Source organism: Theropithecus gelada, chromosome 6, assembly GCF_003255815.1.
Source record: "Theropithecus gelada isolate Dixy chromosome 6, Tgel_1.0, whole genome shotgun sequence".
Taxonomy (NCBI): domain Eukaryota; kingdom Metazoa; phylum Chordata; class Mammalia; order Primates; family Cercopithecidae; genus Theropithecus; species Theropithecus gelada.
This window is the reverse complement of record NC_037673.1, coordinates 32,340,280-32,354,761: the sequence shown is the minus strand read 5'-3', so window position 1 is coordinate 32,354,761 and position 14,482 is coordinate 32,340,280. Positions and strand designations below refer to the sequence as shown.

At 38.2% G+C, this 14,482-nt stretch overlaps 1 protein-coding gene across 2 annotated transcripts in view; it reads left to right on the top strand.

The window, feature by feature from the left end:
• ZFR (zinc finger RNA binding protein) overlaps positions 1-14,482 on the top strand; it is an 88,653-nt gene that overhangs the window by 15,718 nt on the left and 58,453 nt on the right. For both annotated transcript variants that reach the window (XR_003119839.1, XM_025388047.1), the window contains exons 3-5: positions 9,143-9,425; positions 11,442-11,586; positions 13,727-13,945. Coding sequence is in view for 1 of the 2 variants with exons in the window: in XM_025388047.1 (XP_025243832.1) it covers positions 9,143-9,425; positions 11,442-11,586; positions 13,727-13,945 (647 nt within the window). In the remaining variant the exon portion in view is untranslated. The remainder of the gene's footprint in view (positions 1-9,142; positions 9,426-11,441; positions 11,587-13,726; positions 13,946-14,482) is intronic.

Here is a 14,482-nt window from a genome sequence, read left to right as displayed (position 1 = left end):
TGTAAATTCTAGAGCCCAAACCTAGGGGAAGACTGTCTTGTACCTAAGAACTGTCAGGAAAGTCTTTTCTCTTCTTCACCCATGCCTGGCTAATTTTTGTATTTTTTAGTAGAGACAGGGTTTTACCGTGTCTTGTGCCTAAGAACTGTCAGGAAAGTCTTTTCTGTTCTTTACCCAGAGCCAAGACTGAGCTAGGAAAAAGGTTCCTTACAGTTCTCTCTTAAAGATGGAAGAAGAGCACAATGGCTCAAGCCTGTAATCCCAGCACTTTGGGAGGCCGAAGCAGGCGGATCACGAGGTCAGGAGATCGAGACAGTCCTGGCTAACACGGTGAAACCCCATGTCTACTAAAAATACAAAAAAATTAGCTGGGCATGGTGGAGGGTCCCAGCTACTCAGGAGGCTGAGGCAGGAGAATGGCGTGAACCCGGGAGGCGGAGCTTGCAGTGAGCTGAGATTGTGACACTGGACTCCAGCCTGGGTGACAGAGCAAGACTTCGTCTCAAAAAAAAAAGATGGAAGAAGACTTTTTTCTAATTCACTTAACTGTGGTGGTTCGTTTGGGAGCCCCAGAGTTCTAAACTGTTGCTTCCCAATTCTTCCATGTCTCTGCTGACACAGAAAGTGATATTTGTTCGGTAGCTTGCTGTACAAACTGAGAGATTGGAGTCTTGGGTAAGGGATATTGCAGCTGCAGACAGCAGAATCGGGGCCTCCCTCAGGTCACTCATGCACTATGCATTCTCCCTGAGAACTAACACCAACATCTGGTGGGAATCTTTGCTTTTGTACTACTCAGAGTGTGGTAGGCAGAGTGATGCTGCTCTGTGACTTCTCTTGTTACTGCCTCATAAAAGGTATTTGTAGGATAATATAAGTCAACCAATTGCTAAACATACTGTAATTGTTTGTTTTGAGACAGAGTCTCCCTCTTCACTCAGGTTGAAGTGTAGTGGTGCAGTCACAGCTCACTGAAGTCTCGAACTCCTCCTAGGCTCAAGTGATCCTCCTGTCTCAGCCTGTTGAGTAGCTGGGACTATAGGCATGTACCTACATGGTAGGCTAATTTCTTTTTTTTGAGACAGAATCTCGCTCTGTCGCCCAGGCTGGAGTGCAGTGGCGCGATCTTGGCTCACTGCAACCTTTGCCTCCTGGGTTCAAGCGATTCTCCTGCCTCAGCACCCCGAGTAGCTGGGACTACAGGCATGTGCCACCATGCCTGGCTAATTTTTGTATTTTTAGTGGAGACAGGGTTTCACCATGTTGGCCAGACTGGTCTAGAACTCCTGACTTCTGGTGATCAGCCCACCTTGGCCTCCCACAGTGCTGGGATTATAGGTATGAACCACTGCACTTGGCCACACAGAGGTTTTTAATTTTGATGTAGTCTCATTTGTCTATTTTTAATTTTTTGCCTGTGCTTTTGGTGTCACATCCAATAAATCATTGCCAAATTTAATGTCATGAAGCTTTTTCCCCTGTGTTTTCTACTGAGTTGTGTTGTATAGTTTTAGCTGTTACATTTAGATCTTTCATCCATTTAGAGTTAATTTTTGTATATTTTGTGAGGTGAAGCTCCAGCTTTTTTCTTTTTCATGTGGATATCCAGTTTTCCTAACACCATTTGTTGAGAAGACAACTCATTGAATGGTCTTGGCATCCTTGTCAAAAATTATTTGACTGTATATGCAAGGCTGTATATCTGGGTCCTCTGTTGTATTTCATTGGTCTATATGTCTGTATGCCAGTACCACACTGTTTTGATTATTATAGTTTGAAATTAGCGAGTGTGAGACTTCCAACTTTGTTCTAACATTTTAAGGTTGTTTTGGCTATTAGGGGTCTCCTGAGATTCCACAGGAATTTTAGGATAGATTTCTTTTCTGGCAAAAAAAAAAAATCACTGGGATTTTTATAGGAATTGCATTGAATCTTTAGATCACTTTGGGTAGTATTAACATCTTAACAGTAGTTTGCCTTCTAATCCATAAACATGGGATGTCTTTCCATTTATTTGTGTCTTTAAATCTTTCAGCAGTGTTTTGTAGTTTTTAATATACACATTTTTCAACTCCTTGGCTAGGTTTATTCATAAGGTTTTTTGTTTTGTTTTGTTTTTTCGTTTTTCTTTTCTTTTCCTTGTTGTTTTTTGTTTTTTTTTTGTTTGGTTGGTTTTTTTTTTTCGTTTTTTGAGACAGAGTCTGGCTGTGTTGCCCAGACTGGCATGATCACAGCCAGCTGCAGCCCTGACCTCCTGGGCTCAAGTAATCCTCCCATCTCAGCCACCCAAGTAGCTGGGACTACATGCACATGTCATCATGCCCTACTAATTTTTTTTTGTATTTTTTGTACAGATGAGGTCTCACTATATTGTCCTCCCACCGTAGCCTCCGAAAGTGCTAGGATTACAGGCGTGAGCCAGCCACAGTGCCTGGCCCAAGTTTTTTATTCTTTTTGATGCTATTGTAAGTGGAATTATTTTCTTAATTGCCTGTGTATTGTTAACGTATAGGAATGCAACTGATTTTTGTATCCTATAACTTTGCTTATTTCATGTATTAGTTCTAACAGTTTTTTGTGGAGTGTTTAGTGTTGTCCATGTATAAAATGATGTCGTTTGTGAACAAATGGCTTGATCTTTTCAATTAGGATGCCCTCTTTTTTTTTGAAAGAGTGTTTCTTTGTTGTCCAAGCTGGAGTGCAGTGGCACAATCTCAGCTCACTGCAACCTCTGCCCCCTCGGTTTTTAAGCAGTTCTCATGCTTCAGCCTCCCAAGTAGCTGGGGCTACAGGTACATGCCAGAATATGTGGCTAATTTATTGTATCTTTATTAGAGACGGGGTTTCATTGAGTTGGCCAGGCTGGTCTCGAACTCCTGGACTGAAGTGATCCACCTGCCTTGGCCTCCCAAAGTGCTGTGATTACAGGCATGAGCCACCAGCACCTGGCCTAATTTGGATGCCTTTTGTTTTTCCTGCCTTATTGTTTTGGCTGGAACTTAAGTACTATGTTGAATAGAAGCAGTAAAAGCATGCAGCTTTGTCTTCTTCCTGATCTTAGAGGAAAAGCTTTCAGTGTGTCATCACTGAGTGTGAGGTTAGCTATGGGCTTTTCATAGTTTTTATTATATTGAGGTTATTTCCTTCAGTTCCTAGTTGGTTGAAGTTTTTTTTTTTGTTTGTTTGTTTTTAATCGTAAAAGGATGTTGACTCTTGTCAAATGCTATTGAGATGATATTTGGGTTTTGTCCTTCATTTTATTAATGTGTACTACATTGATTTATATGTTGAACTTGTCACTATATTTTAAACTGTTTAAGAAAACAAGTGTTGTAGGGAGTGGATGTGATGGATAAGAGCACATACACACTGGGGCCACACTGCTTAGGTTCTGGCTTTTGCTCTGCCACTTACTAGTGATTTCATGATATCTTGGGTTTAGATTAAATAATTTTCTGCTAGGTTTCTATTAATTATAAACCTTACTTTGCTGTAATTAGTAGTTTTTATCAATGAATTAAGCAATTTCATTTTCCTGTTGCATGATAGAAACTTTTTGTGTAAAGGGATAATAAATAGAGACCAAGAAAATGAATGGTGAATAACCATTATAGACTCCAGGTTAATGGTCTGCATCATGGAATGAAGATTCTCAAACTTTTGGGTTTCAGGATTCCTATAGCACTTCTAATTATTCAGAACCCCAGAGTTTTTGTTTATTTGGGTTATATTGATATTTACTATATTAAAATTAGGCTTGGCGCAGTGGCTCACGCCTGTAATCCCAGCACTTTGGGAAGCCGAGGCGGGTGGATCACCTGAGGTCAGGAATTTGAGACCAGCCTGGCCAATGTGATGAAATCTGTCTCTACTAAAAATACAAAAATTAGCCAGAAGGTGGCAGCTGCCTGTAATCCCAGTTACTCAGGTGGCTGAGGCAGGGAGCACTGCTTGAACCCAGGAGGCGAAGGTTGCAGTGAGCTGAGATTGTGCCACTGCACTCCAGCCTGGGCAACAGAGTGAGACTCAAAAAGAAAGAATAAAACTATTATACATTAAACAAAAATATGCTTATGAAAAATTAGTTTCAAAAACAGATGAGAGGCATTGTTTTACATTTTTGCAAATCTTTTTAATGTGTTAAATTAAGAATATTGATTCTAAAAATTTGCTTTTGCATTCAGACTGTTGCAGTAAATTATATACGAAGGCAGCGTCGCTTCACACCAGTGTATAATTAAAAAGAGAACAACCTTGTGTGGACCTCCTGAAAGAGTATCAGGAACCCTCAGGGGGGTCCCTGGGATCACATTGAAAACCACTGTTGTATACAAGTTAAAAACTCTGACTTTCAAAGCATTCTGCTTTTATTTCTTTTGGTACTAACCTCCACATCACTGAATAGTATTCCTCTTTTGCTATTTTGTAATTTATCAACTTTATGCATATATTTTTATTTCCTACAATCACAGTTTAGGACTACATTGCATATGCTCTCTTCTCATTTCTTCTCTTCCCAAATTCAGACTATGTCTGTTAATTTAGACAGTATACTCCATTTCTAGTTCCATCAAAGCTAGACAGTATATCAGTACTCTGTACCTTTTAAGAATTCTTGAAACTCTTGTGCTTCACTTCTCTTTCCCTACTTCACTCCCCAACTTAATGTATACTCTTATTTGTGATAACGTTTACATTATGTTCTATAATCATAGTTTATCTTCTCTAATTTAGGTTGATTCTAAAACTTTACAGCAAAAACTTTTATCAGTAGTAGTTATTGTGGAGCCTAGTACCATTCTATGATTATGATTTCTAATATGTTCCATTTTACAATCCTATACCGCTTATTAGAAAATCTTCCTAGGCTCAAGTTCAAATGGATTTTTTCCTTTTTTTCATACCATACTGATTACTTAACTATAAAGGCTTTTACTGGGATCATGCCTTTCTTGAGCAGTTTACATTTCCTGAATTCATTCATTACCTTTTTTTTCTTAATCATGTTGTCATTTATTAAAATTTGTCTAGGCTCCCTGTCTACTGGCTCTGTGCCCAGTCCCCTGTTTTTCTGGATATCTTTCTCTGAGAGGCTTCTGTCATTCCTCTAATTCCAGTCTATACTCACTGCTCTCTGGGCCTGCTGCCACAGCTGCTGACCTAGGCTTTCATCTTTTTGCAGGATCCCGTGTTTTCTTGGTTTACTTTTTGTTTTAGATGGGATACATCTTCAGGTAGCTTGCTAAGAAAAGACGTTATAGTAGGTAAACTCCTTGCATCCTTGAATGGTTAAAAAAATCTTTATTCTGCCTCCATAGTTTGGCTGGGTACAAAATTCTACATTAGTAATCATTTTCCCTTGAATTTTGAAGATAATACCTTGTCTTCTAGCTCTAGTGTTACCAGTAAGAAGTCTAATTTTCATTTAGTTGCTGGTGCCCAGTTTTTCCCTCTCTGGAGACAGGATATTTTTGTCTTGAAAAGTAAAATACTATGTCTCTAGGTTTAGTTTTTTCACTCTGTTTTGCTCTCTGTGAGCCTTTTGAATTTGAAAACATGGTTCCCCTCAGGAGTGGGAAATTTTATTTCTTAATTTTTTTGATCTGTTTTTTTCTTTTCTGTCATTCCTTCAGGCTGTACATTGGGCCTCCTAGACTTATCCTTTCTTTTACATTTTTCGTATATTTATCTTGTCAATTTCCCAACTGTATCTTCTCTTCTAGGTAGTATAAAGTTCTTGTTTTATAGATACAAATTTGAGTTTTCGAAAATTCTCATCTGTTGCCTTCATGTGTTCATTTCCCACATGGTCATTGTTGCGTGTTTTGGCAGTTTATAATAGGCTTCCTTCCGATATGTGGTGATTTGTGTTGTCTGTTGATTTTTTAAAACTTTTTAAATTAAAAAAAATTTTTTTGAGACAGGGGTCTCACTCTGTTGTCCAGGCTGGAGTGCAGTGGTGTGATCTCAGCTCACTGCAACCTCTGCCTCCTGGGCTTAAGTGATCCTCCTGCCTCAGGCACCCAAATACCTGGGACTACAGATGCATGCCACCACACGCAGCTGATTTTTGTATTTTTTGTAGAGATGGAGTCTCAAACTGTGTTGCCAAGTGTGGTCTCAAACTCTAGATCCAGCCTTTTTGGCCTCCCAGAGTGTTGGGATTACAGGTATTCCGTGGCCAACTTGACTGTTATTTTTTTAAGCAATAAGATTGCCTGGAAGTCTTGGAAGTCTTATTTTTTGTAGTGAGTCCCTGGCTCACTGTTTTTTTTTTTTGGTTTTTTGTTTTTTGTTTTTTTTTGTAAATAGGTAAGGAGCTGGCCATTTCTTGAGTAAGAATGTAGGGTGTGTGTACTCTGTAATAATTGCTTTACATACTTTGTTTTCCTGTTTCTCCTCAGGGAAAGTACTCTTCCATTTATATCTGACGCTTGAAGTGTTTCTTGGCTTCTTTTTCTTTTTCTTTTTCTTTTCTTTTTTTTTTTTTTTGAGACAGGTTGTACTCTGTCATCCAGGCTGGAGTGCAGTGGCACAATCATGGTTTACTGCAGCCTCAACCTCCTCTGCTCAAGTGATCCTCCCACCTCAGCCTTCTGACTAGCTAGGACTACAGGCACACACTACCATGTGTGGCTAATTTTTAAAAAATTTTCTGTAGAGATGGGGTCTTTCTACATTGCCCAGGCTGGTCTGAAACTCCTGACTTCAAGCAGTCCTCCTGCCTTGGCCTCCCAAAGTGCTGGGATTACAGGTGTCAGCTACCATGCTCAGCCTTTCTCATGCTTTTGGTAGAAGATAAGGTTCCAGTCCAGATAATGAGTAGGGACCTGGCTATACAGAGCAGAGTTAGACAATGCCAGAGATGTGTAAATAGCAATTGCTAAATCCACTGGCATCTTTTTCATATGGTTCCTGGGACTGGTGACTGTATAATTTATTGTTCAAACTGAGACACATAGGAGAGTGAAAAGTGCTAAAAGTAATAATTCCACCAGCAGTAGGCATTAACCAGAACATACAGTCATTCCTTCTTGAGTCTATGGACATTTAGGGTGAGGATCAGAGGCAGTATAAGAAATTGCCTGCCTGCCTAGTTGACTCAACATTCGCATCCTATTCCCACCTGCTTTTTGTCTAATAGGACATGTTTTGGGGACAGATACTAAATAAGGAGCAGTGGGATGAATAGAAAGTCTTTTATATAACCAAAATTACTCTTAAGTGGTATAGTCTGGATGTATTTAATCTTATCCTATTAGTAAATGTTAAATACACGTTTCACAGACCTGTTGTATTTTAAAGGTTTTTTTTTTCAGTTCTAGGAATTTGAAAAAGTGTGACATGTTACTGTCATTTTCATACGGATATGGAGTTGTTCCTAGAAAATGTTATTCCCAAACAAGTTTTTCACTGTTTTAATGTAAACTTTTCTTTTCCTGTCATATTGGCATATATGTAGAAAGTGTTAGTTTTATATCAAAATATGGAAACCTCATCCAGATAGAAATTATACGAGTTTCTTTGGACTCTGTTCTAAGTTTTTTTGTTTTTTGTTTTTTGTTTTCTTTTTCATATTGGACTGAAATCTGCCACCCTGTAACTTCCAACTATTGGTTCTAGTTCTGTTCTCTGGAGCAGCATGGAGTAAGTGTCTTCTATTAGAAGGCATCTATCACCTTTTCTAGACTGAATTTCTCCGGTTGTCCTCCCCTTTTTATATGAAGTTAAAACCCATATTTCTGACCTTCACATTGATTCCCTTTGGAATCTTCTAATCTAATATAAACATCCTAGTTTATCAGTGTTTTCCATAATACAGTTAAAATATAGCCCCAAATTTTAATTCTATACTGTATTTCTATGGCACTATGCACACCAGTGCAGAATACCTTGCACTGTAGCCCGTTAATCAGAGACTGAGTTAATTAGTGTAGCTTCAACATTTTTTTTTCTTTTTCTTAGCTATTCTCAGTTGTCAGCTCATACTAAAATGTGGTCAGCTAAAACCTACCAGCTAAATAACTGTTGGGGCTGTCCTTTTTCTAGTAGGTGTTTCTGCCTTAGTAATATAGCTTTATCAAGTGGAATTGAGTGTATTATTCAGAAAACCTAGAACAAGAAATAAACTTTTATATGTTAACATCTGTAGGCCTTTGGTTTTAGTGATACAGGCTTTCAATTTAAAAGTTAAAATAAACATATTGCTCTAAGAACTTTAGCTAGAAATTCATTTGATTGCTGTTTTGGAAAATGTTTTTGTCTTTGAGGTTTAAATGGTTTTAACTGCAAAGCATCTGACTTATGTCTTCTTTTACAAAGCATGCTATTATATTTTTAGAAGTAACTTTGTATAATGAAATGCTCCCTGTAAGCTGGAACATGTATCTAAAATAATAGATATTCCATTGTAGGTTTTGTACCCTAGAACAGGACTTCTCAACCCTCAACACTATTGACATACTTTAAATAACTCTTTGTTATGCACGGCTGTCCTGTGCATTGTAGGATGTGTAACAGTATCCCTGGCCTCTGTCCACTAGATGCCAGTAGCTCACATATCACCACCACCTCTGCAGTTTGATCATCCAAAATATATGCAGATATGGCCATATGTCCCCTGGGGGAAAAATTCCCCCAGTTGAATACCACTGTCCTAAAGCAACAGAAGTATTTTTTTAATCAGCTAGTCAGTAGTTTCTACCTTAAATTTCTTCTGTAATTGGGCTAGAATAGAATATTTTTCTTACAATTTCTTTGTAGAGATTTGTAAAACTACAACATAATAAAGAACTTTACATGTAACGAACACCGAAGTTCCTAATTTGGTCAGTTTTTTCTTTTCTTCCTATTACTGTTTTTTATTCTAGTTTTTAATTCCTATTAATGTGATACAATCTATGATGTGAAATGTGTGACTATATAATGTATTGAGATTAAAGAATGAAAATTACAGAGCAGTAATAAATATGATGTTGAATAGGAAGTTCATTGAGTTCAAATACTTGACCTTTTGTGGTCCAAGATTAAATTACTTAAAAATGTGCTTTTTATTTCAGTTGATAAATAGCTTTTAATTGAAGTTGATTAACTCCTGGATATTAAAATTGTATTATATTTATTCTTGTACTCCACAATGTAGCCAGCAGCCAGCTTCGGGTGTAGCCTATTCTCATCCAACTACAGTTGCTAGCTACACTGTCCATCAGGCTCCAGTAGCTGCTCACACAGTTACTGCCGCCTATGCACCAGCAGCCGCCACAGTTGCAGTTGCCAGGCCTGCTCCAGTAGCTGTTGCAGCTGCTGCAACAGCTGCTGCTTATGGAGGCTACCCCACTGCACACACAGCAACGGACTACGGTTATACTCAGAGACAACAAGAAGCACCACCACCACCACCCCCAGCTACTACACAAAACTACCAGGTAAGAAAACTACTAGTTTTGGTAGCCTTATCGTGCGGGTTTCTTTGTCCTCAGTGTATAATGTAATGCCCTAGCCATTGCTTCTCAAACTCGAGGCTTCCAAAATACACATGTACTGATAGAGAAAAGTAAATGAGTATTCCTTGGTAGTTGGGGACATACCAACCATTAAGTTCCTTGCTGACCTGGCGCGGTGGCTCACACCTGTAATCCCAGTACTTTGGGAGGCTGAGGCGGGCTGATCATCTGAGGTGAAGAGTTCAAGACCAGCGTGTCCAACATGGCAAAACCCCGTCTCTACTAAAAATACAAAAATCAGCCAGGTGCAGTGGTGCACACCTATAGTCCCAGCTGCTCGGGAGACCGCGGCACGAGAATCGCTTGAATCCAGGAGGCAGAAGATACAGTGAGCCAAGATCATGCCATTGTATTCCAGCCTGGGCGACAGAGCAAGACCCTGTCTCAAGAAAAAAATATATATATTCCTGGCAATGAGCTTTGTATTAATAATCCTTCTTCCCACCCCCCGTCTATTTGACTCTATTATTTATAGCTGTCTGTTAAAAACTTTTACATTAATTGCTAATTAAATATTTCATAGTTTACCCCACGTTTGTTTGTTTGTTACTGTTTTAACTGAAGACATAGAAAAGACTTCCCTTGTTTGTATTAGGGCATTATTCATCTGGAACACAGGTATGTCTCCTATTTTGAGAATATTTTGAGAACAGGACAAACATATTACATATTTTCTTCTTGAAACTTAGCAAAGGTGGAAGTTCTGTCCCCTTTACATTTATCCTGTAAAGATGTTCTTTTTTAATACACATTATAACAAAAATTGATCGTGCTTTTATTCATCCAGTTGCCTCTTATTCAGTCTTACAGGAATTCTACATTCTCTTTATTATGTTTGAAAACAGTACTAGATTACTACTTGCTTTAATCTGTTTTTTTGCTTGTTTGCTTTCAGGATCTGTTTTTTAAACTTTGGTCTTTCTGAACTTTCCCTGGTTTTGCTATATTCTTTCTAAAGCATAGGAATTTATGCAGTAAAAAAAAAAATTGAAATGTAAGTCAACAATATTAGTATTTGCTATTAATTTTAGGCAGGTTACTAAATGAAATTCCTTTTGAGGTGTGATTGTTTATGCTCAGAGACAGAATATAATAAATTTTGTTGTTTTTAATAGTGTCTGTGAAACCCAGTGTTTTCTGGTCCCTGCCTGCTTCTTCAGCCATTTCACCTACATACCTTTCTACCCCTCTTTACTTCATGAACTGCCAGAATTCACTCAGCTCACCTTGATCTTTCTTGAAAAAGAAATACTGAAAAGAAAGCTGGAGCAATTACAAAGCTTAGTAATGCAAGTGTTCTTTTGTAGTATTGTGGGATCCATCTTTAAGGCAAAACTGCCATACATTTTTTAATAAAATTAATGTTTTCTTAAGTATTATTTTGAAATGTTTTGGTGATTGTTCTGATTGTAAAAGTTAAACGTGCTGCTTGAAATGCTTTTGATATATTTTTTTTTTTTTCTTTTTTTTGAGACAGAATCTTGCTCTGTTGCCCAGGCTGGAGTGCAGTGACGTGATCTCAGCCCACTGCAAGCTCCATCTCCCGGGTTCCTGCCATTCTCCTACCTCAGCCTCCCAAGCAGCTGGGACTACAGGCGCCTGCCACCACGCCCTGCTAATTTTTTGTATTTTTAGTAGAGACGGGGTTTCACCGTGTTAGCCTGGATGGTCTTGATCTGCTGACCTTGTAATCTGCCTGCTTTGGCCTCCCAAAGTGCTGGGATTACAGGCTTGACCCACCACGCCCGGCCTTGATATTATTTTAATGAAGTACAAAATGAATCTTCTGTGTATTTAATTTGATTATTTTATGTTTAGGTCTGTCATGAAACTACGTATTTAGTGTTTTGTTTTCCTTTATTGCACTTTTATACAGTAAGTATATTTTTTCCTTCCTCTTGTCTCATAGCAAGATTTTCTTTCATTCCTTTTCTTTAGGATTCATACTCATATGTAAGGTCCACAGCTCCTGCTGTAGCTTATGATAGTAAGCAATACTACCAACAACCAACAGCAACTGCTGCTGCTGTAGCTGCCGCTGCCCAACCTCAGCCTTCTGTTGCTGAAACTTACTATCAGACAGGTGGGTTTTCTTAACTACATAGTTTCTTTGTAAACTATTGAAGTATATGACTTACTGTATTTTTTAATGAAGATAAGCTTTTGAGTGCATCTAAGTTCGTATCACATCATCTTAGGAGGCAGGTTCTGGACATGTCCTACTAAATGCCTTAGAGTCACAATTCATAATCATGCCTTTCTCTCCTGGAAATGTACTCCATTTCTGGACTTTCAGCCCACAATTCCATTCCTGCTGAAATAAGGTGTACAAAAGAAGCTGTGATGATAACTTCTGAACACATTTTTATCTTTGCCAGAAATGCCCAGAATATATGATATTGCCAACAAACAGCCTTAGTAACCAGTAGAGACTCTTTAATGGGCCCATATTTTTAATTAATCTTCCTCTGATCTCTAATGACAGTTGGTTCTGTTATCAGCCACCAATCATGTTAAATACAGTATCTAGGAAGCATTTTGTTTGCAAAGAAACCTGCGTATTTATAGACGTTAAAAGATGGATTTTTTTGAGAGAGAGAGATTTGATAATTTTTAAAACAAAGCTTTTGAAAAGTGGGCAATTCCTTCAATTTTTTTTTCCAAAACTGTGAGGGTGTGGGTGGAGCCTTGGCTTGGAAGAGTAGAATTGGCTTCCAGTACTGGCTTTACTGCTAATGTGGGCAAGTGATTTCTTTCACCTCTCATATCTCTGTTATCTTATCTGTAAATGAACTAGTTGACCCAAATTTCAGTAGGACCCCTTCTGTTCTAAAATTTTATGAGTCCCTTAAAAGTGGTTTTAACATGTTTTGAATTATAGTGACTATCTGACTATTCCTGCGGTCTCTCTTTTTTTTTTTTTTTTTTTTTTTTTTTTTTGAGGTGGAGTTTTACTCTTGTCGCCTAGGCTGGAGTGCAATGGTGCGATCTTGGTTCACCGCAACCTCGGCCTTCTGGGCTCACATAGTTCTCCTGCCTCAGCCTCCCGAGTAGCTGGGATTACAGGCCTGAGCCACCGTGCCCGGCCCTGTGGTCTCTTCTCTATTGATTTCTGTGTATAATAATCTATAGTAAACTTCCTGTTGAATTACCAAGCTTAAGTTGTGCTTGAGTGCTGAATTATCTAAGAGAAGATCTTGATTTAGTCTAACTCTGGTATTGACTCTGACTTTTGTAAGTTATTTAGCTCTTGGATATTAGTGTCATCTCTATAAAGTATTATCTTTTTGTGTTATGTGGATCAAATTTCATAAGCAGGTAAGTTCTGCTTGAGATAAAAATTCTACTTCGGAGGCTGAGGTGGGAGGATTGCTTGAGTCCGGGAGTTTGAAGTTGCAGTGAGCCATGATCACACCATCATAGTTCAGCCTGGGCAACAGAGTGGGACCCTGTCTCAAAAAAAAAAAAAAAGTTCTAAGGTACCTTAACTGAACATAAAATGAGCTTAGCCCCTTGATTTTGGGCCTTTTTCATAAATAACATTTATGTCTAGTGATCATTTACAAGTGATTATTAATTTAGTGATAAGCCTTCTAAGACTCTTTCAGAATATACATTGTTTTGAGTATGTCAGGCAGCAAAGAAGTTCGACAGACATCAGTGGCAGCCATTTAGGAATAGCTGCATTCAAGTTACTGACATTTGAAAAATTATATAGTTCCTTATTAGATTGTAGTTCACTATGGAAAAATCAGTAAAAATGCAGTGAATGAACAAATTTCATATGATTAAACATTGAAGTTTTCACTGTGAATTGAAATATGTACATTGTAACTCATTCTATCCTGTTTCCAGTGTTAAACCTAACTGAAGTAGACTGACTAGCGCGCGCTTGCGTGCGCGCACACAGACACACACACACACACCCCTTTTCAGAAAACCTTGTTTACTGGTAACACTGCTATTTCAGTTAGTTGTACATTTTGCCAAAATAATCATTTTGGAAATACATAGAAAGCATTTGGCAGAAGATAGTATATTAATTTATATATTCTGTTCATATTGGTAATAAGAGTTTTATACCTTTTGCTAAGGAGAAATTGCTGGCATAAAATTTATAGTTAATGATGGTTGTACCTATTCTTTCCAGCTTTTAAGGATACTGGTACAGTAAATATAGTGGCTTGCTCTTCTAATTTTCTGGTGTCTCTTTCCCACTTCAGCCCCTAAAGCAGGTTATAGCCAAGGTGCAACTCAGTATACTCAAGCCCAGCAAACTCGACAAGTGACAGCCATAAAACCAGCCACACCAAGTCCAGCTACTACTACTTTCTCCATCTATCCTGTATCCTCCACCGTACAGCCAGTAGCAGCTGCGGCTACTGTGGTGCCATCCTATACTCAGAGTGCTACTTACAGTACCACCGCAGTTACTTATTCCGGTAAGACTGATAAACTGTGTTTAAATGAGTAAACAAATTAGGAAGAGACTTAGTGGAAACTCTCTTGTCTATGAAATTACCTTACTCCCAATAATAGAAATTAAATTAATTGATAGACATAAATATAGGTACATAATGTGACTGTACTGTAAATTGTATGCTTTTTCTGGGGGTGGGGGTAAGAGAAGATCTTAGAATAATATAAATTGTTCTTGGGGAGTTTAAAGCTCATTATGAGTATGAGTCTTGGGCTTAGCATTGCAATTAAAGGAAGTAACACCCAGTGTTCTACAGGATTGTTTCCTGCTTTTCCAAATGAAATTGAAAACTCAAGATTAATACCCAGAGAATGCCACAGACAAATTATTTGTTTATTTTGGCCCTCGAAGAGCTATTTCTTTATTATCAGAAATAATTCATCATGGAAATGTTGGGTAGCCCTTTCTAAACATCCATAAGATGGTGGTTATGTACCACACCTCTCTTGGAAGAACAGAGTAGCTTTATTTTTCTTCAATAATTATATATTTCTCCCAG